At 38.7% G+C, this 20929-nt stretch overlaps 5 protein-coding genes across 8 annotated transcripts in view; all 5 read right to left on the bottom strand.

Annotated features, from left to right (window-relative positions):
- The window catches only part of ccdc180 (coiled-coil domain containing 180), a 29226-nt gene extending 28962 nt beyond the window's left edge, over window positions 1-264 (bottom strand). For all 3 annotated transcript variants that reach the window (XM_056750929.1, XM_056750930.1, XM_056750928.1), the window contains exon 1: window positions 94-264. In XM_056750929.1, the coding sequence (XP_056606907.1) occupies window positions 94-114 (21 nt within the window). In that variant the 5' untranslated portion in view covers window positions 115-264. The remainder of the gene's footprint in view (window positions 1-93) is intronic.
- Window positions 265-920: 656 nt separating this feature from the next.
- Window positions 921-7502, bottom strand: ssb (small RNA binding exonuclease protection factor La). 2 transcript variants are annotated; one of them, XM_056749656.1, is made up of 12 exons: window positions 7386-7502; window positions 6546-6603; window positions 6352-6455; window positions 5239-5413; window positions 5006-5113; window positions 4009-4112; window positions 2870-2941; window positions 2742-2784; window positions 2520-2657; window positions 2251-2443; window positions 2034-2162; window positions 921-1879 (listed from the first exon to the last, which is right to left on the bottom strand). In XM_056749656.1, exons 2-12 carry the CDS (start codon window positions 6600-6602, stop codon window positions 1788-1790), a joined length of 1215 nt encoding a protein of 404 aa, XP_056605634.1. In that variant the 5' UTR covers window position 6603; window positions 7386-7502; the 3' UTR covers window positions 921-1787. The 2 variants fall into 2 exon arrangements, with proteins under 2 accessions (XP_056605634.1, XP_056605633.1); XM_056749655.1 differs by having other exon boundaries at window positions 921-1882.
- Window positions 7503-8106: 604 nt separating this feature from the next.
- On the bottom strand, window positions 8107-9450 carry phospho2 (phosphatase, orphan 2). The gene is made up of 2 exons (XM_056750777.1): window positions 9340-9450; window positions 8107-9181 (listed from the first exon to the last, which is right to left on the bottom strand). Exon 2 carries the CDS (start codon window positions 9178-9180, stop codon window positions 8467-8469), a length of 714 nt encoding a protein of 237 aa, XP_056606755.1. The 5' UTR covers window position 9181; window positions 9340-9450; the 3' UTR covers window positions 8107-8466.
- Window positions 9451-10072: 622 nt separating this feature from the next.
- On the bottom strand, window positions 10073-15311 carry ppig (peptidylprolyl isomerase G (cyclophilin G)). The gene is made up of 13 exons (XM_056750011.1): window positions 15192-15311; window positions 14437-14501; window positions 14267-14341; window positions 14039-14146; window positions 13914-13958; window positions 13661-13748; window positions 13415-13444; window positions 13171-13310; window positions 12298-12463; window positions 11985-12176; window positions 11814-11895; window positions 11570-11721; window positions 10073-11414 (listed from the first exon to the last, which is right to left on the bottom strand). Exons 2-13 carry the CDS (start codon window positions 14495-14497, stop codon window positions 10475-10477), a joined length of 2079 nt encoding a protein of 692 aa, XP_056605989.1. The 5' UTR covers window positions 14498-14501; window positions 15192-15311; the 3' UTR covers window positions 10073-10474.
- A 727-nt stretch (window positions 15312-16038) lies between these two features.
- klhl41b (kelch-like family member 41b) lies at window positions 16039-20814 on the bottom strand. Its single transcript, XM_056750012.1, has 6 exons — window positions 19202-20814; window positions 18851-19008; window positions 18590-18697; window positions 17448-17633; window positions 16993-17139; window positions 16039-16763 (listed from the first exon to the last, which is right to left on the bottom strand). The coding sequence occupies exons 1-6, from the start codon at window positions 20297-20299 to the stop codon at window positions 16652-16654; spliced, it is 1809 nt and encodes a 602-aa protein (XP_056605990.1). The 5' UTR covers window positions 20300-20814; the 3' UTR covers window positions 16039-16651.
- Between the last annotated feature and the right edge of the window lie 115 nt (window positions 20815-20929).

The raw sequence follows: 20929 nt of genomic DNA on the forward strand, positions 1-20929 counted from the left end.
CATTTGCTAGTACAAATTCTCACTGGGAACCACGCGCGTATTTGTCATTGTAGCTGTATGAAGTTGTATGCTTAAATAAAACACATATCAAACCTTTTCGTGTTGTCCGTCCATTGTAGCCTTTGTGTCTCCAACATTTGTTTATGAAACCGTCGTGCTGTGGCTATGACAACCAACCAGGACACACAACTTCAACTCTGTACCAGCCTCCACGTTTTGTTGTGCGCTTTATTTCAAACATTATACATACATATAACAACAGGGAAGGACGTGTTCACATATGTGAACAATAAAAATGAGTGACGTGCCGTTCGCGACCGAGCCCTTGTGTTGACTGTTTACCCAAAATTAAAGAAAACAATTTTAAGATTGGATATGATATTAACCCATCTGGAGAGTTTCTAAGGATTACATTTTATTTTGAAACGATACAATGTATATTTTTAATTTATTTCCATTTCTTAGAGCATATTTTTAAATATTCTATTGCCTTCTGGGAAAAATTGCAATTATGGATAATAGAGGAAAAGATGGTTGAATTGAGTCTGTCCTTTATAGATACTAAGTATGGAAACTATGAAGAAGGTTGTTAGAATATTTTTATAATTAATAATTTCCTTTTGATATCTAAAAATTTTATTCACAGATGTAGTTTTGTAGATGGCAACTATATGTCTGCTTTATTTTCAGGTGTGGGTTAGTGGTTTCATAAACCTATGTTTTAAAGAGGCATGGACATTCAACATGTTCAAAATGTTATTTGGCCTTGAATATTGTGGGGAAGCATCTGACCGGTGTCAATCATTACCAGTGTAAGTATGGTTGTGGTTAGGATTAGGTTTACGGGCATACTTTACAGATAGTAGTCAATCAGATCCAGTGTATACATTTGCAAATAAATTTGTCAAATGAAACTCCTACTTTTTAATTTCACAACCTTTATTGAAATTCCAAATGTAATATTCTTTCATCTCCACACACACACACACATGAGACAGTAAAAAAAATTGAGTGCTTGTTGAAACCCTGAAAGGGTTATTTATGAAGCACAGCCCCTAAAACAACACATGGATTAAGATACATTTTTGTGTTGCTTAACTGCTGCTTTGAAATTCAACAAAAAGTCATATTTCACTTAAAACAAAAAAGTCAAAGAAAGCACAGATCTACATGCATCTAACCAGTCGACACAGATTTTAAAGCAACATATAGAGAAACATGGTTACCAAAACTTACTATCTCATGTTTATGGAATTGTTTAGTAGCTCAACTACAAAGCAAATCAGAAAAACAAGTATTCATTAATGGAAAAAGCTGCATCTTTCAGGACTATTTAAAAGAATGACAATAGACATTGCCAAACCCCTAATGATCTCATGCAGACCTCGTGGCCTTAAACAATGACACAGGATTGCATTGAGCAAATGTGACCAACAAAAATCTCAGTCAGAACCAACAATCTGCTCACTTCCAGACTAAACAAAATAGACTTGAAATCCAGACCTTGAAAACCGTGTAAGTGTAAAGGCATCAGAGATCTTAAAGGTTTGACAACCATATACGTTATACGCGTGTAGAGCAAATAAATAAAACCTTATACACAAGAAAATAAAAATCTCCATGTGTGTACTTTATGAAGCTTAAACAGAGCTTTTTTTTCCAGAAATTTACGCATGTGGCACTTGCGCAGTGGTTACGCGTTGATGCAGGAGATAGTCTGAGAATCTTCATGACTTGATGTAAGGGCAAATCTACAGTAAAAAAGTAAGGCCATTGAGTCTTCGCCCTTAAGCACTGGTCTCACTTTTTGATTGTTTGGAGACCGGCTCGCCATTGTCTTGACCGTTAGACTCGAGCGGCCTCTTCTTTGGACTGGCTTCTTCTATTCAAGGAGAAAAACAATTTCCATTTTTCTGTCAATAAAGTTTTAAGATCACAGAAATTCTAGAGTGTAAAAATAGAATTAAACACTTGTATTTTTATAGGACTTAACCCTTGTATTTGAAACTGATCACAAAAAAATTCCCCCTTACCTTCATCTGCCTCCTCATCACTCTCAAACTTGGTCTTCTTTCCCTGGAACTTGGCTTGCTCTCTTCCTCCCCTGTCTCTGCGGCCTCCTCTCCCTCTCCCTCTCCCACTCCCACGACCTCTTTGACCTCCTTAAATCAAAGATTTTACTATGATGCGCAAACATTGTTTTAACAGATTAAAGGCTCTTTCATATCATGTTTGGATTCAGTCTGGTACCTCTGCCTCCTTTGCGTTTGTTCAGGGATTCCTGCTGATCTTCGATAATCTTCTTTAATGTCTCCATTTCTGTTTCTCCCTCAAGCACTTCCCAATGAACAACTTGGTCTTTAACCTTGAGATCCTCGCCTCCCTGAGCCTCAAGGGCTTTCTGCAATGCCTCCTGGGCTTTTGAGTGGAATAGGATGGTGCCCTGAGTGAAAATAGTCTCAAAAGATTAAAATGGTGTTCTACAAACTTACATCCATTGATCATGTTTGAGATCTTACCTCTTTAGCTCCTCGGATAAAATCAATCCATTTAATGCGGGCATGATCGGCGAAGACCTTGTGGAAATCTTCCCTTGATGTTTGACCCAATTCTCCAGAAAACTTCAGCAGACAGCCTCTCTGGTCATTCAGGGATTTCTGTGAAAATACGAGAATGATATTTTTGGGACACCATCACAACTGCCTGATTTCTAATAATGTTGTTTTTGCATGACAACTTACCAGCTCTTCCTCCTCAGCTTGCTTTTGCTTGTCCTCCTTATCACTGAAATGTACATTTTGATCAGTAATTTCAACTAATTTTAGACTCTTTTTATGGGTGTAATACAAATATTCTTGCAAAGTCTCACCATTTCGCTTTGGCCTTTGCTTCTGCACGGTTGTGTTTTCTTTCAGCTATCTTTTTAGAGAAGTATTCCTCTCTACAGATAGAGATACAAGGTTAACATCTCTTACACCGGTTTACTTACAACCATTCAGTTACAGAGTGAAGTCCTTGAACACATTTTCCTTAAAGGGATAGTTTAGCCCAAAACTCAAATTTGCCGTTTATTTACTCACCCTCAGGCCATCCGAGATGTAGGTGACTTTGTTCTTGAGTAGAACTATAAAGAAGATTGTTTGGTAAATTCGCACGCCTCTCTGCTTCATATAATGGGAGTCTATGGGGTCCACATGTCCAAGAGTTCCTAAAGCACATAATTCCAAAAAGCAGCTCCTGGCAACATGTTGATATCGCGTGAAGCAAATTGTTTGATATTTTCACAGAACTAAATGTCTTTTTTAACAATATTCGCCATAATGTGCAGCATCTGCACACAATCTTCTTCTTGTAGTATTTGGTGGCATACCAGAGTCTGGTACGTTTAGCGCCACCTGCAGAACGGGAGTGTTGAGGCTCTAGAGTATGGATAATATGATTAAAAATGATGTTCAAATTTATGAAAATATCAAGCGAGTCACTTCACAAAACATCAACATGTTGCCAGGAGCCGCTTTTTGGAATTATGTGCTTTAGGAACCGTGGACCCCATAGACTACCATTATATGAATTTACCAAACAATATTCTTTATAGTTCTACTCAAGAAAAAATGTCACCTACATCTCAGATGGCCTGAGGGCGAGTAAATAAACGGCAAATTTGAGTCTTTGGCTGAATTATACCTTAACAAGAACAAAATAAAAACTATAACAAATTTTTTTTCCTGGAGCTCAGTGGTTAGAGCATTGTGCGAGCAACGCCAAGGTCATGGATTCGATCCCAGGGACTGCACATACTCTGATACATATGTATAGTGTAATGCAAGTCGCTTTGAATAAAAGAGTCTGCCTAATGCGTAAATGTTAATGTTATAACAGAACAATTTTTTCAAAGACATCTATTAGTAAGAATCAATTGAAAAATTAAAACACCTTTACAGAAACATGCAATGTTCTTGACCTGCTATTTAATTTGAAAGAACCTTTTTTATTTGGTTAAGTACGTACTTCGTCATAACAATCATCTCATTTCCTTTGTACTCTTTCACATCATCACGCACAACAAATGCCTTGGCGGCTTCATCAGATTCTAGAACTGCAAAGATTGAGCCCTGGAGACAATAAAAAATGTAAGTATAATTTGATATAGTGATACATCACAAACATTGTGTATTCTATAGTCAATAAATTATTATCAAAGTGAAGAGTATGTCCCTTTCAAACAAATAAATTTAATTAGTGAAAATTCATATTTAGCTTTATATTGTTAAGGATCACTTAAAATTTTTATTTTGTTCTGCTTTTTTAGCATAATATTGTTGCGTTTAAAAAAGAAAACTTCCTCCAATTTTGGTCCAAAGAATAAGAGTTTTGTAACATCAGAAGCCAACAGTGTATTCACAAAATATTTCTGTAACCCTACATTAAACCATTGTATTAACAGAGGCAAAAACGCCTCAGTGGACACAGGCCCTAAAGCGTAAGTTATGAACGTGCGTAGGACCTAGTACACCGTCACCTCAAGCAGAGCGGCCTACCCTATGGGTACCCTACACCGTAGCCTGACACGCACCCTTCCAAATAAGGTAACAATGCGTCAACTAAACGGAATCCCTACGTGGACCGCAAGCACTGTGATTGGTCTGTTTGAACCCCTCCCTCAGGTCAAAAACTCTGCGATAGCATCATATTTACTCAAACGCATTTCTAAAAGAATTATCCAAGTAAATTATTTGTTCAGCTGTATTTAAGATCTCAAGGTGCTACAAAAGTGACCGTTTACTTGCCACTATCGCAGCTAATGATTCTCAAGCGAGCTCATTCTTCTTCGGCTCTTGTCTTGGTTGCACAAGTAACACACACATGGGCACTGACGCCTAGTGGTCATTGCCTGTCGATCCAGACAATGTTGCAGAAGTGTAAATTAAAACCTATGGCGTAGGTCCTTCGCACGACTACAACTTGCGCTTAAGAGCTCTTGCAGACACATAGTAAAATCTCTTACTTTGAAAGTCTTCAGGGGTCCTTTTCTCATGTAGATGTTCTCAATTGTTCCTTTATCAGACAGCCACTCTTTTACCTCATCCAGCGTAGTGTCGAGAGGAAAACCTTTCTGTTGTGTAAAAACATTATATGCTGCAGTCAACATACACAATAATATCATAGAAAAAGAGACAATAAATAGTAGAAATAATACTTTTAAGTTGTTTTTCATTCTCCTTGTTCCCATTCACTCACCATGTATATGGATTTGTGTTTGAGAATGTCTCTGTATTCCTCGTTGTCTTCTGGAAGAGGTTTGTTAGGATTTCGCCTTATTTTGGTTTTGTCCTCACTGACCTCAAGGAGACCAGTTTGAGACTTCAGTAGAGCCTCAACAATGATGGAAACGTCTGACGTGATATTTTTTAGTCTGTAAAGATGGACGTCATACAAAAGCAACAGCAGTAAGGAATTTGGCATGCAAAAAAAGTTGACAGTTTTTTGATTGAAAAATACAATTAATAAGGGTTAACCCAAAATTAAACATACTGTCAACACTTATAGAGGCCCTGCGATGATGTGTCATGCATTCTGATTTCTTAACAATGTTAAACGTGCTTTCTTTTCATACTTAACATGGTCAACTTGTAAAAAAAACGAGTTTATATGCTTGCGATGATGTGTCATGCATTCTGACTTCTTAACAATGTTAAACGTGCTTTCTTTTCATACTTAACATGGTCAACACGAGTTTAGCGTATTACGTATTATTTCTGTTCTCAATACACTACCCCAGCGATCGTACTTGTTTCGAAAAGTTTTTTTCGAACATATAAAACTTTTAATTAGTCCCTTTTTGGACAATTTTCACAGACAAGCATGCGGCACAGCCACGGTAGAGCAGGAGAAGGAGCATGCACAGACGTCACTTTCACTTATGCAAGAGAGAGAGAGAGAGCATACGATCGCGAAGTTCAGGTGTTTGTTTGTTCAATGCATTTGGGTGATGAATGTTATATAAACTGTGGATATAACACTGGATTTGGAGATCGTTCGAAACTGATATATGGACCCGTCCCAGCGCTAAAAGATGTCGGACATGAACCGAATGCGGTGAGTGAAACTGATGTCTGCGTTTTGTTGACAATGGGTGCGCACGTGCTTTGGTTCAGCCTACCACCTCCCCCCCATGCGGCACATGCTTTCGGAAACAATCGTAAAGCTGTATCTATCTTTTATAAATGTGATCAAACTAAAGATACGAAGTATGCAATACTACTCTATAGTTACTCAAGATTATTGAGATTGGCAGAAACCCTGTGTGTTACGCCCGCTTTAAATGTTGAACTACTTTATTTCTGTAATTACCTATTAAATTTAAGCATGGTCTCCAGTGTGACCCATCCATCATCTACCTGCAGCTGCTCCTTTAGAAACTTGTCTCGGGGTAGATTGTGGTCACCAAAATAGTACTGCCAACACAGACACACAGAAACATTGACATTTATGTCATTATTGTGAATTAAGGAAGTGAAGGAGGCGGATCACATTTATATCCTCACCTCAACCTGGTCTGACACCTTCTTCTCCAGAGAAGACATTTCCGGAGCGTCTGCCATTCTTAAAATCACCAACAACAAAATATTAGTAAAGTAGGCTTAATATTCAAGAATGCAACAGTTTCTATTCTGAATGTCAGGGACTGGTGTCAAGTCCATTTCAATAAACATGTTTTCTTTGGGCAGTTTTGGCAGGTTGGTTTGAAACACATCGACTTGATTATTAAATTAATATAGATTTATTTTGGTCAAGCTTTCATTTGCATTATACATTACATTTGGAAAATGTATGTTAGTCAGAAGCAGTCATAATAGTTTTATATGCTGAATGATTAAAGTCAGCAAATTAAATCTGACTGGTCAGGATCCAGCCATTACAACCCATCAGAAGTGACAACATGCCCCAATAGTACTACACTCAGAATTGAATGTACATGAACTTCTGATCTTCTACATATGCTTTTTTAATCTTATAACAGAAAATGCAATAAGACTTTGCCCCTTTGGAATAGAAAATCGGTGTTGTTCCTTATTTGTGCATAGCAACGTTTTGATCACACCACGTGCGTGTGCCACAGTGCTAATCCACGCTGATTTATTTAAACGTAATAGTTACTCCTGCAGTCATATCAGTGTTGAAGAAAACTAAACACTACTTAGTAAAATTGCATATGTCTGCCCTACAAAGAGTCTTTCTAAGGTAATGCTACAGTAACTTACACTAAACAAACATTAAACGGGATTAGCATGGTCATCTATGCTTTTCCCTCAGGTTTAAACGGAAACCATCGCAAAACTGTAAACCCCATAATAACTAGCAACACACAAAAATGCCATACTTACTTCTGCTATTCTCTGATCGGAATAAAATGAGTCTGATATCTCCAGTCCACACTGAACGCACCTTTCCCGTTGCGAAAATCAACGTGTGGCCGCGCGTTGCTATGACGTCACTTCGAGACCCGGCGCAGATAACTATGGGAGGTGTAGTTCTTAAATCATCAGTTTGCTCAGTTTGTGACTCAGCAAATTACTGTAGCTTCGTGTGCGCCAAGTTTAACTTCTCACCGACAGATAGAGCCCAGCTATTTTAGTAAATGAAGGACACGAAAAAACTTCGAACAGAATGGTAAAGCCTTATTTTAAAGTTTTGTTTGATTTAATCACATGGTCATGAAACATACAGAAAGACAGAACAGTAAAAGCTCCAATCCCACATCATTAAAACACTGTTTTCCTGTCACTTAAAATCCAAACACCTTTTGAGGGCCTTGGTGGTGTCCATGCGGTATAGAAAAAGAAGAGAAATTTTGGGTCTCTCTTGCATATAGTCAGGTCTTTCTGTACATGCATGTTATGTAGGCGAATGGAGAATATCATAAATATCTTTGTCTTTTATACACTGCAAGTCATCTAAATCACAACTGGCACCATGTGTCAGTTAAACACATAAGTTACAATCTTACTTTTTTTAAATTTGACAAGTTAGTGGTGCGGTGATGGTCTCTCTGTGTTTTGTGTTCTGCATGCAAACCACACAGGACAAGATTCGATTACAGGCAGGTTACATTACAACAATTTAGATTTATTAAGAGGTGCTCATCCACCTGCATATTTTGACAGACAAACATATAACCAACATGCGGAAACATTCACGTTATTATGTTTGTTTTAATGCTCTAGGACAAACCTGAATGGGTTACATATTAAATTACCTTTTTTTTAACATCACTCAAAATCAAAGTTACTTTAAATCCCTGAGACAACTTACCTGTGTAAACTTAAAAGTAAATCAATAGGTAAAATGTTACATATTGTTAAGCGACCAAGTCATGCCATTTTATTTGCTGCATGGAGGTGCTTTTATAATACATGGTTGAGTCAACCTGAAGTTTGTCACTGTATGGCTTATAATACTGTATTACTAAATCAAAGCTCTTAATTCTTCTAGGATTTCATTGCCATTGGACCAGGGTATAACTTTGGCTCTCGGTTTTGCTGAACCGGCCTTGCACAACATCTTTTCTAGTGTATATCCTTTCCTAGGCATTGCAATGTCCCCTTCATTTAAATCATTACTGGGACAAAGATCATTCCCTCCGTCTCCTATGTAGCAAATCCTCTCATAGTAAACACCAGCTTTAGCTTGATTTTCTTTGTAATCGTTGAGCACTTTCCTCTTGCACAGGTTTACAGGACACTGCTGGCAGTCGTGTGCGTGGAAGCACCGCACGCTCATATATCCCCGTGCGTCAATGCTTGCGGGGTTGGTGAAGACATCGTCTACAGCGGACTGCATCCCTGATGCATGCAAAATCCAGTCTATGAAGAGAGTGTTTGAATCAGAGACTATGATACAGTCTAAATCTTTCTTATTATCGGATATGAAGGTCAACAGCTCGATCATGCCCTCCGTGAACGGGATGCTCTCCATGACCGCGCGCATATGATCCGGATGGACCGACTGGTCTCCGATGTAGGTCAAGACCCGACACATATATTCGGTCCAGCGGCCTTTTTGATACGACTGTTTCAGCCAGTCGGGTAAACACTGGTCGGGAGTTGATCGGATCACCCATGTGTCGCTGTTGTCATCCACTATCGTGTGATCAAAGTCGAACGCGATCAAGGTCTTCATCCTGGTAAAAAAACATTGGAGAAATCCGATGAGATGCACGGTATGACTTCACAAAATGGAATGTCACAAAACCGGCAAACGAGCACCATTAAAACTCGCGTTACACTGTGTAGCATTTGAAATACTAGATATTAAGGAAACATACAAATACGTACTGACCTCAAAACGACAGCCCGGTTGAATAATTCGATTATATATTACCGATTCCGCAACAGACGCTTGCTGACTATACGAAGAACGATTAGTCACAACCCCAGAAGTGAAATCGTGTCTCCGATAGGCTCTGGCTCACGTCAGTCATAATCCTAATGTTATTTCGACGCTCTGATTGGCCACTCAAATACATATGCGTTTTCCTTTTTTTCATTGACACTCGTTCAAATTGAGCAAGACAGATGTTATCTAAATTCAAATTACGAAAAATATAGTTTTCAGAAAATATATTCTGTATATTTATAAATTAATGTTTATATTTCAAAGTACTTACTTTGATGCTTTAAGATCATGCTTGTTTTATAAATACAATCCTGTCATAATTGGTCTATTATCAACTATTTATTTTACCGTACACATTTTTAAACCACAGTCACAAAAAGTAACAACAATTTATGCAGTTAAGAAATTAGTATTTTAACTTCTAGCAATCTTTCATTTAAATTAGTTGTATGAACTGTGCATTCAAAGTACTGCATGAGGGCATGCCCATTTTCCTACTTAACCCAATTCATTTATTAAAGTTAATCTTACATTTATAAAGAAATTAATATGCATTCACAATACTTTTTTCAATCACTTAAGACTTCGGCTACATTTAGAAAGTCAACTTTTGACTTCTGTGCATATTTAACATACATACAGATCTAACTTAAATAATGTTAGCTAAGGACACAAGTTAGGTTCAGTGTCAATTTTATTTCTCAAATTGAACAGAACCTACATTTTCATGTTCTCTTTACAAACATAAAACCCTAACAAAACTCAAAGGTATGCGAACATATCCCCAACAAACCCCCTTAAAAAAACAGCCAAGACAGAAACTTAAGAGAAATAAAAATGTAAGCAACCATTTTAATTAATTAACCATTATCTTCAGTAATCATTTAAGTTGGAAACTGGGGGAAAATAAAAGTATGCAGTACAGATAAAAGCAGGACAAATGTGAAATGAGATTTTGACGATTGTGTCAAGTCAAGAAAAATATCCAAAGCATGTCCAGTTTACACGGTCAGTCAAATGTGTCAGCAGTCTCTTTGTATTGATTGTTCACACTGGAGATCAGAACACATGCAGACTCTTAATCGCTCTCGCTGGAACTAGAGTCCTTTTTCTTCACATCTTTTCTCGGGCTTTTAGATTTGTCCTTCGCTCTCTCTTTCGATTTTGGGCTCTCGCTCCGTTTTCGTCTCTTCCCTTTGTCTTCATCACTCTCAGAATCGCTGCTTCTACTGTGGCTCTTCTCCTTTCTCTTTCTGTTACTGCTCTGTCGATCGTCTCGGTCTCTGCTCCGTTGTTTCTGAGAGGAACGTTCTTTGGAGCTCCTGTCTCGGCTTCTGTTATCTTTGCTCTTCGATTCGCCAGTGCTCTTCCTCTGGTTTCTGTCTTCAGCATCCCTTCCTCGGTCCCGAGCCCTATCTCGATCCCTGCTCCGCGACCTACGTGATGACCTCCCATCCCGACTGCTGCTGTGATGTTGGTCACGGCCTCTGTCGCGAGACTGCCCTCTCTGACCTCGCCCCCTCGACCGAGATCTCCGAGACGCATTGCGAGCCTTTTCTTTGCTTCTCGATCTGTCACGATGCTGCTCGCCATTTTTCTTCTTTTCAACCTCTCTCGTTTTCTCCTTTTCACTACCTTCAGGGTGTTGTTTGGTTCTTTCCTTGCTTCGGTCTTCTCTTTCTCGGTCCCCCTCCTTCTCTCGTTCTTTGGTGTCCTTCTCTTTCCTGTCTCTGCTGCTAGAATGCCCTCGTTTGTCATCCTTTTCTCTCCTCTTGTCTTTACTTTTGCTTCGACTGCGAGCTTTCTTATCAGCGTCTGCCTTTTTCCGTGAGTCCTGGTCCCTGCTCTTTGAGCGATGTCTGTCCCTCTTCCTATCCTTTCCTCTTGAAGCACTGCGTGATTTATTGCGCTTTCCTTCCTTCTCTCTATCAGAATTCTTTTTAGCTTCTTCCTTTCCAGCAGCTTTGTTCTCATTAGATGGCTCAGTGGCTTCCTTCTTTTCCTCTGACATGTCTCCTCTGAAAAGTCAAACAATCAAAATTCAGTTTCTAAAACTAAAGTATAAAGCTGAAACCATAAAGAGGTGGGTAAACCTATTTTTTTAACATTTATAAATTCTGTATTGTATAAATCATGGACGCAATATTTGCAGGCCCCTTTAAATCTCCCATACTTGTCCCCTTTGATCCATCGTTCCTGGGAGGCGGCAGTGTTTGGTTTTGCTTTTTGTGTCCTTTGCATTTCCTGTCTCCAGTGTGGAGGGGTCTCACTGCGTCGAAACCGATCCCATGAGCGTGAACGAGACCGTGATGGTGTCCGATAACGCTACAGAAGAGATTGATTACAATGTTAAAAACACAAGAAACATGTATAAACAGAACTTTGTTTCAACCACAAAATATTGGGTAATTTCTCACCCTAGGTCCTCGTCCCTTAATTCTACGCCCTGACCTGGTCATCACCAGTCTTGTGCGGTTAGGGCGCGAATTCGCCGTAGGTCTGAAATATAGTTTACAAAGTTAAAAGCTGGAGAAACTCACATATATAGCATTTCATACAAGAGTGTTGATAAAACAATCACCACCTACCGGTCTCTCTCTCGCTCTCTCTCTCTTTGCCTCTCTCTACCAGAGTCCTCCTTGCGTGGTTCTTTTTCCTGCTCCTCCTCTTTGGTTTTCTGGGGGCTACGCCTCATCAGAAAGCGGTTTTCAGGAACGGGTGGGACCTCCTCTGGGCGAATGGTAGACATAGGTTGGGCATCAATCTCTTCCTCATCAGACCTGCACAAAAACAAATATTTAAAGCATTTACACAATTACATCTTTTACTATTGCATGCGTACAAAATCATTTAATTTTAGATTAACATATGATAAATGTGTAAAAGAAATGTGACATGTACCCCTTCTTTTCTTTCTTCTTGTGCTTCGGCTCTTTCTTTTTCTTGTGGTCCTTCTTATGTTTCTTCCGCTTTTTCTTTTCCTCCTTCTCAGAGTCCGCAGAGTCTGATGAGCTTTCTGAGGAATCTTCACTCTCACTGGAAGACTGATGCTTCTTTTCCTTCTTTGCTGGAAGAAAAAAGTTAAGGCATGATTCCACTTGTATGCTTGCAAAAAAAAAAAAAAACCACTGACTGGTTTTAGATCATAGATATTAACTGGTTATTACTTTGCTATTGGAGCATGCACAATGAAAAAATACACTTTAATTCAAATATCAAGGAAAAGCGAAATCAGTCTAAATAAGAGGCCATTTATACCTGGTATTAAGATGCATTTTGGTCGATCAGATCACAAGTGGACCACGATAAATACAGGTGTTAACAGGTGTGAAATATCTTGAGTTTGCCTAATTCTGACCTCATCCAGATAGGGTTGGGTACCGGACTCTGTATTTTTAAGGGCACCGATCGCACAACATCGGTACTACAAAACTCAGGCCATCAAGGTGCAGTTTGAAGCTGTGAAAAGCGCAGCAGGAGACTGATGCACATTTACATGTTGTATTGTTGTATGATCAACATTATATTTATATGTAATCCTTACCGTATCTCTGTTAAAAATTTATATAAACTTTTCAAGTTTCGTTTTTCTATATTTTCTAATGGCCTGTTAATGGTGGAGGCCTCATGGTTTCGGTAAACGATGATACCGCAAAAATAAATGATTATGTGTGTGATGAGGAATTAATTCAACTCCGTTTATCTACAACTTTCAAGAAAATTGGAAATAGAGTGACTATGAAGCATTCACATGACACAAAAATGACATATTACCTTTAGATTTAGGAATTAGTTCCCCACAATTGAGCACTTTGACCTCAGCGTAGGGTCGGCTGTTGGCATCAGTCTTCTCACCCTCGATCATTCGGATTATCTCCTGGCCGGAGATCACCTGACCAAACACCACATGAATTCTGGTGCAAAGAAAAAAAAATGCTTACAATTAAACCATCAGGGACAAACACAAAAATTAGCCTGTTAATTTTTATAACAAACATCTACATTCTACTGCACTTACCCATCCAAGTGAGGAGTTGGTTTTGTAGTTCTATGGTCAGGGACACAAAACAGTGAGGTAGAATGTCAATACAAATCTAACAAACACAAAAACAGTGATTAATGCCCACCACAAATTGATTTGGCCAGACCAACGACGAGGACATATACATCTAATCTAAATCATAGCTGCAAGACAAAAGAGCGCATTGCAGATCATCATCCGGATGCTTAACAGACGCTTAAGAAACCATTGTGCCGAACTCACATAAAGAACTGTGAGCCATTGGTGTCTTTCCCTCTGTTTGCCATTGAGAGCATATACTCCTTGGTGTGTTTCATTGCAAAACTTTCATCTAAAGAATGAAAAAAATCAAAAAAAAAATCAAGCATATTACTAACAAACTGCAGAATTTATTAACTTGGTGGACTGCAATTCAATGAAACTCGTAATTCCTTCAAACTTTCAAGGACCATAAGAAACCGTAGAAAAGAGGGAGGAAGACATTAAAAAAACTCACCTTCAAAGAAACCTCCATATATGGATTCACCACCTCTGCCATTACCTGTAACAGCAAACACATCATCAAACACACACACACACACAATAGTGAAAAGGAATGAAACTACAGACTGACATACATACCTTCAGTGAAATCTCCTCCTTGTATCATAAAGTCTTTTACTATCCTGTGGAACAGACATCCTTTGTAATGCAAGGGTTTCTGGGTAGTCTTGCCAATTCCCTTCTCACCTGGAGACACGGAGATCAGTTTATTGTAAAAAAAATATTACTTTATATTAACCTATTTTAAATTAACACTATATAATAGGGCATGTCTGAAACCCCCAGCTGTTATACACAGTCTTTTACCTGTGCACAAGCAGCGGAAATTCTCACATGTCTTGGGACATGCATCTGAAAAAAGCTCGATGACAACTCTCCCAGCTGCAGAAAAAAAATACAAGAAAGAGTCAAAGAAGGAATTAAATGTCACGTTTTGTTACATTTCAGATATGGAACATGTATATATAAAGTCTTACCCGGCACATTACTGATGCCAATGTCGAAGAAGCAGCGAGGACGCTGCGTCTTCACCCCCATTATACTGGAAATACAAAACACGTGACACATGAGTACAGCTCTGCGATTATAACAGAGCATCATAAAACTGAACATGTCGTTGAATAATTAAAAATATGAAGACGAAAACAATTTCACAAGCGCTAATAAATAGGCATTTGCTGCTTAAATGAATCGTGTAATGTAACGATAGTACAGGTACTTTCACTTTCCTCTGAATAAAACGTATTAGACCCACGCTAGGCCTTCAATCATAACTTAGATCATCCACAAAAGTCAATAAAGTAGGACGCTAAAACTTCTGTTTTTGCCATCTTGCTGCTAAAAAAAACATTTGTGTAACCTTCAAAATTGGTGAAGATTAACTTATGCGTGTTAAAACTAACGTTAGGTTCGACTGCATTCGGCTTAAACTGTAATTTACACGCGCGCGTAACACCCACCGTTCCAAATCTACAGATGCAGACTTAGCGTCCATCTCAGCGTGACAAAATAAAAATGACATAATATTAAAGAGTATTAATACTTTAGTTTTACTTGCTCGTAACAACAGCAAACCTACATTATTTAACCGCACAATGACTGAATGATTAGCATGCTAACGTGCTATATGTAATCAGAAGAGCGCCCTTCAATCCCTTAATAACGTCTTCCACTTATTCAATGCATATTTAAAGATCACCGGGTTATATATGTGACACAAAATAAAACTTACATGTTCGTTTTGAGTCAATCAAACGCAAGTGAAGTAATGGTAAAAGAAAATCAACATCAAAACGCCTTCTCGTGTCCTCAGCTCGCGGAGCAGCAAAGATGGCGCCGTGACAAGTAGCGGTGCATTGTGGGTAAAAAGAAAACCGCCTGAACTACAGACTACGGAAGCTTATGTAGTCAAATATCTTGTGGAATTTAAATGACATATAATTAACTTTAACTTGCTAGATTTTATTCTTGCATTGAATATAGGTTTTATACATGCCATAATACTTTTTTCTTATGTAACAAAATTACTGTTTTATTGAAGCAAGATAACATTGTTTCATTTTGGAACTTGTTTTAGTATGTTTTATCCCATGTTTTAACCAGTGTATTAATGCAAATTAAATAGCAAAAGTGGCTAAAGAAAGCAACACTGAATCTTTATTAATATAACAAAGAGGGTTGCCAAGTCTGCGGTTTTCGCATGGAACTGGGCGTCTTTTAAACTGCTACCAAAGGTTGTTTTTTATTCTGTGTGTTAAAGAAAGAAAGATTTTGTTAGTCATTGGTCATTTTAAAGGTAGGATTAGGGTATTTATGTAAATACACGCATGCGCCTGGCCAAAGTTAACTTCCGGTGTAATGTATTATGTTTTTTTTCCATGTAGCATTACTACAAGCATCTAATCACCGGTCAAAACTTGATTTAGGAAAAAAACTGATTGAACCTTTTGAAAATAAATGAAAATGAAAGTCTCTACTCCGTTTCTTCTGTAACATGCTTTTATAGTACACATCTTTTTTTTCAGTTTGGCAATATTAGGTGATCGTCTGCTCAAACAAAAACACAAGTAAGCCACAGGTTAGTATGTATGGTTTAAACATTTTTATTTTACAAAAAATAGCACATACATAACAGTGTTGTCTGAGCAGAGAACTAGAATTCTTACTACGATATATTAACAATGCAGAAATGTACCTGAACTTGTTTACACCTTGTCTTATTGGAGTTAAATGGAGAAATGAATTATGTTCACAAAGATACGTTAAATAACAACTGTGTTGGATCTAATACAAACATCAATTAACTAGAGGAACCCATAATCTTTATTTGCCCTTTTCTCACCCACCCTTTAGGAAAATAACCATGGTTTTATTATAATAAAAATGAAGTAACCATGCTTTGTTTTACAATTTGCCTACTATTTGTAATACTACGTTGAACTACAAATATCAAAGTTAAACTGGTGTTACTATAGTTAGAACATGTTAAATTTGTGGTTACTCTGGTTTTACTGTAAATAAAACCAAAAACCTATAATTTATCAAGTTAATCCATGGTTAATTTTAATAAGGGCGTAAAAAGTTTAAGTTTCCTTAGCTCTTTATGTTAGACTATACTAAACTGAAACAGACAGCTGTGTGTTGAGGTCAAATGGCCAAAGAGGGTCACACTTGGGGAAAGAGTAGTTTTCTTTAGAGTTTGGGCATCCTTGCAGCATTTAAACGCATGCCAACGCAGGAGGAACCAGAGGCGTAGCGCATTTCTCTCAACATTCCACTCCATGCCTTTTTGTCCTCTTCATACCTTGTAAAAAGGAAAAGCAAATGGAAACAAAGGGTTCGATTTACTGCGTAATGTAGTTTAAGGGTCAGACTATTACTGATTTCTGTATTACCAAATTACAATGTTTTTGTACATTGGTTGTATCACACAAATGCGTTCAAGATTAGGTGAAATTGTTGAATGCTAATGGTGTCATTTTTTAGAAGCCACACCAATGACTAACAACAATAGTGACGTCTGTGGAACTTACTGCCAGATGTCTGTGATCTCAGAGGGTCCAATGCTTTTGTCTTCCAGTTCCACAATCGCGAATCCTCCAACGGCATACAGGCTTCCCCCTGTGCTCAACAGATTCACAGAGCTGCGCTCCTGAGGGAATTCTGTAAACGTGTCCCACCTGAACACAAGAAACAGTAAAGAAAACATTAATAACTAAAACCTGTATTAATTCGGCCTGCTGGCTTATTATGCATTCATTAGGTAGCTTATAGAAAAACTTGATTCCTATTGGTTTAGCTAAAATGACTGTACTCTATAATACAATATGTAGCACACCACATGGATGAATAGAGGATAGACACAACTTAATATGCCTTTGTACAACATGCTGTATTCTTTTTTCCAGTGTTTAAGGAATTAATTGTACATAGTCTAGTGTAGTATCCTTATGGGTAGATCTTCAAGGCATTAATGTTTGATACATACTTGTTTGTTCCAAAATCGTAGGCTTCGGCCGAAGCTGTGAGACCTTCCTCATTCACTCCTCCAGATACGATAATCTTTCCCTTATGAACTACAGCTCCAAACATCGCTCTGGCTGTCTTCATAGCCGCTAGTTCCCTCCATTCTGACTGCTTGTGGTTGTACACAAACATTTTATTGATAGCTTTGCTGAGAGAGAGGGAAGAAAGATAACATTGTTTCATTTTGGAACTTGTTTTAGTATGTTTTATCCCATGTTTTAACCAGTGTATTAATGCAAATTAAATAGCAAAAGTGGCTAAAGAAAGCAACACTGAATCTTTATTAATATAACAAAGAGGGTTGCCAAGTCTGCGGTTTTCGCATGGAACTGGGCGTCTTTTAAACTGCTACCAAAGGTTGTTTTTTATTCTGTGTGTTAAAGAAAGAAAGATTTTGTCAGTCATTGGTCATTTTAAAGGTAGGATTAGGGTATTTATGTAAATACATGCATGCGCCTGGCCAAAGTTAACTTCCGGTCTGTGTTTGGTTGTAATATAATATATATTTTTTATATTAATTTACATATATTTGTTATTGTATTTAATTAAATTAAAACTACCCAACAGTTACTGATTCTTTTCAGAGGTCTACCTGAAGTCGTGGGCCATCTAACGTTTGTTTTTATGTTGTTGCCGCTGAAACGGTCAGTGTAACAGAAATTGTGTTTAATGCATAAAAAGGTCTGTTAAATATGCATTTTAGATATAACAGAGACATTTCAAAATTTTCGTATTTTGGGGTGGAGTCATTGGCCATTTGGTTAGTTTTGCCACACAGATCTGGCAACCTGGTAACACACAAAAGCATATGTGAAAAGTACCGCCCTGTAGAGATGATCATTAAAACACAACAGTACCTTTGACAAAGCAGACAGCTGCGAACTACACCATATGTTCTCCAACACCACTGATCACTCACACACATGCTGAGTTTACATGTTTTGTGGGGACTTTCCAGAGATGTAAGGATTTTTATAATTTACAAACTATATATTCTACCATCTAAACCTAGCCATTACACAAATCTTTCTGCTTTTCATGTTTTCAAGTAAACATAAAGTTTGATTTAAACTGTATTATGATTTACCAGAACTGCAAACTTACTTCTCATCTGTCTTTCCTCCAATGCAGTACACCAGTTTGTTGTGTGAGACAACGGCATGGCCGTGAATACGCAGAGGAAGTTTCTTGGTCTCGCTCCATTTCATCTTACTGCAATGACATGAAATATTAGCCACAAGTCGACCATATCCTGCTTATAAATACCCAACACATTGCTAGACAGCTGAACAGTTAAGAATAGTTCGACAGATATAGATCCAAAACGAACTGACTATTTAATGATCAGATAAATTGACATCATACTCAGTGTCGTAACACATAACCGAGTCCAGGGACTCGTTGGTCTGCAGGTCTTTGCCAGCGATGGCAAACAACAGGTTTTCATATTCGCCCAGATTGAATAAGCATCTGGGACTGGGCATGGGTGGCATGGCTCTCCATTCGGCACCAAGAGTGTCCAGCTACAATAAGAAACCAAATTGAATAAAGAAGATAAAAATAAGCTTAAAAAAAGGTAGAATTATCAAACGAATGAAACGTTGAATGAATTGGTATTAGAGGTAATTCAGTTGGTAAGCTGGTGGGGACATTGACTACTATTCAACTATTGAGTGAAGGTTAAGATGGTTTTTGAAAGTATTTTAAAATACATACCTGGAAGAAGTAGCACTGCAGTGGAGACTCCTTGTTCTCTTCATCAACAAACAGTCCTCCAACAATATAGAGATCATTCTTCTTGGTGCAGAGACTCACATGGTTCTTTGGAATCTGTTCCGCCATGGCAGCCAGGAAGCATTCGTTCTCACCCACGTCGTACGCCACAGCAGCTGTGTCATTGATCATGACGATCAGGTCTCTTCCATACATTCCCAATCGCCGATTATCATTTAGGTAACCCGGCAACAACTCCTCCTCTCCCTCCTCCTCTCCTTCCTTCTTCTCCTTCTTCTTCAACTCTGGGAGTTTCCCTCCAAATGCATCTTTGATGACCTGCAACTTCTTTGCGAGTTCTGGATCAGCCTTGATGATGTCATCGGTCTCTACCTTCTCCCGGAAGTACTTCTCTGGCAGCAGACGGAAGCGGATGCATTCGATTACCTCCCCGAGACTCTTGGCACGCTTCGCCTTGTCGCTGCGCACCCACTTCATCACTGACTCGTACACGATTTCCTCCTTTTCCACATTGAGCGTGTCTCCACCAATCAGGGCCAGGAGTTCGTGGGTAGCCAGTTGAAGGAACTCCTCCTCGGCAGCCACGGTTTCAAAGTGGTCTGCGATGTAATCACGTGCCGATACAGCAAGCCTGGGCACGCTGAGGACCAGGCCGAGCCGGAAGACGGCGAGACAGTTGGCCAATGATAGTTTCTTCTGGAGATAATTCACACATACTGTAAACACTGAGGGTATCTGGAAACGGTTGGCCACAGCAAATATCTCCTGAACGTTGTCATCCGTCAAGTCGATCTCGGCAGAGTACAAATACTGGAGGATCATATCCATGATGTTGGGATCTACATCGTCTACAACCACTTCCTTTCCGATGTCTTTCTCCTTGCCGTCTTCGGAAAAGAAGAGCTCTCTGAAGTAGGGGCTACAGGCGGCCATGATCAGACGGTGACAGGGAAAAGAGCGGTCACCGATTTTCAAAGTGCAGTCCACAAACTTGTTTTCATTCAGAAGTTCTTTCAGTCCATCTTGAAGCAAGGTACTCTGGAACAGCCGTAGTTCCTCCTTTAAGGCTTTGGGATCCATGCTGGTGTTGAGATGGAACTTGGGAAACAAGAAAAGAAAGAGGTGGAGAAGGTGGCTGCAGGTCTGCTTGCCACACGGTCCGGGCTTGAAAAGGACAGAGTGGTAGAAAGATTGCCAGACTGAAGGGGCTGTTATTTAATACTGCCATTCTAAATTTAACCACACCAGTCTTCTGCACCCCCACTGCCTCTGTCATCCCTCAATCCTGGTTGTGAACAAGGGGATCCGGGTGTGTAGATCAACCCAGATGAAAACTGTCATAGTGGGACAGTCACGGGACATACAATGATTTAAATCATATAATGTTTAATAAATTAAAACAAAATAGTAAAGGAAATAACCATGTTTGTATTTTTTTGTGCGAGTGTCCAAGTAAGTTCACCATATTAAGCACCAGCAGTTTGGAGACAGCTGTAACTACAACAGGTGAAAAGACAGTTTCAGCTGCCGAAAGAACCCACAGCCTTCAGAGTCAAAGTACTCCACCATTAAGAACAGATAAACTCAGTTTAAATCAAACTATGACTGAGCAAGCACAGAGTACATTCAATTCAAGTACACTTTTTTGACCAGTATTTCCCACAAAAATGTCAAAACAAACTTAAAATGTGCTTGACAAACAACAAGATA

This window comes from Triplophysa dalaica, chromosome 6 (genome assembly GCF_015846415.1).
Source record: "Triplophysa dalaica isolate WHDGS20190420 chromosome 6, ASM1584641v1, whole genome shotgun sequence".
In the NCBI taxonomy this organism is placed as follows: domain Eukaryota; kingdom Metazoa; phylum Chordata; class Actinopteri; order Cypriniformes; family Nemacheilidae; genus Triplophysa; species Triplophysa dalaica.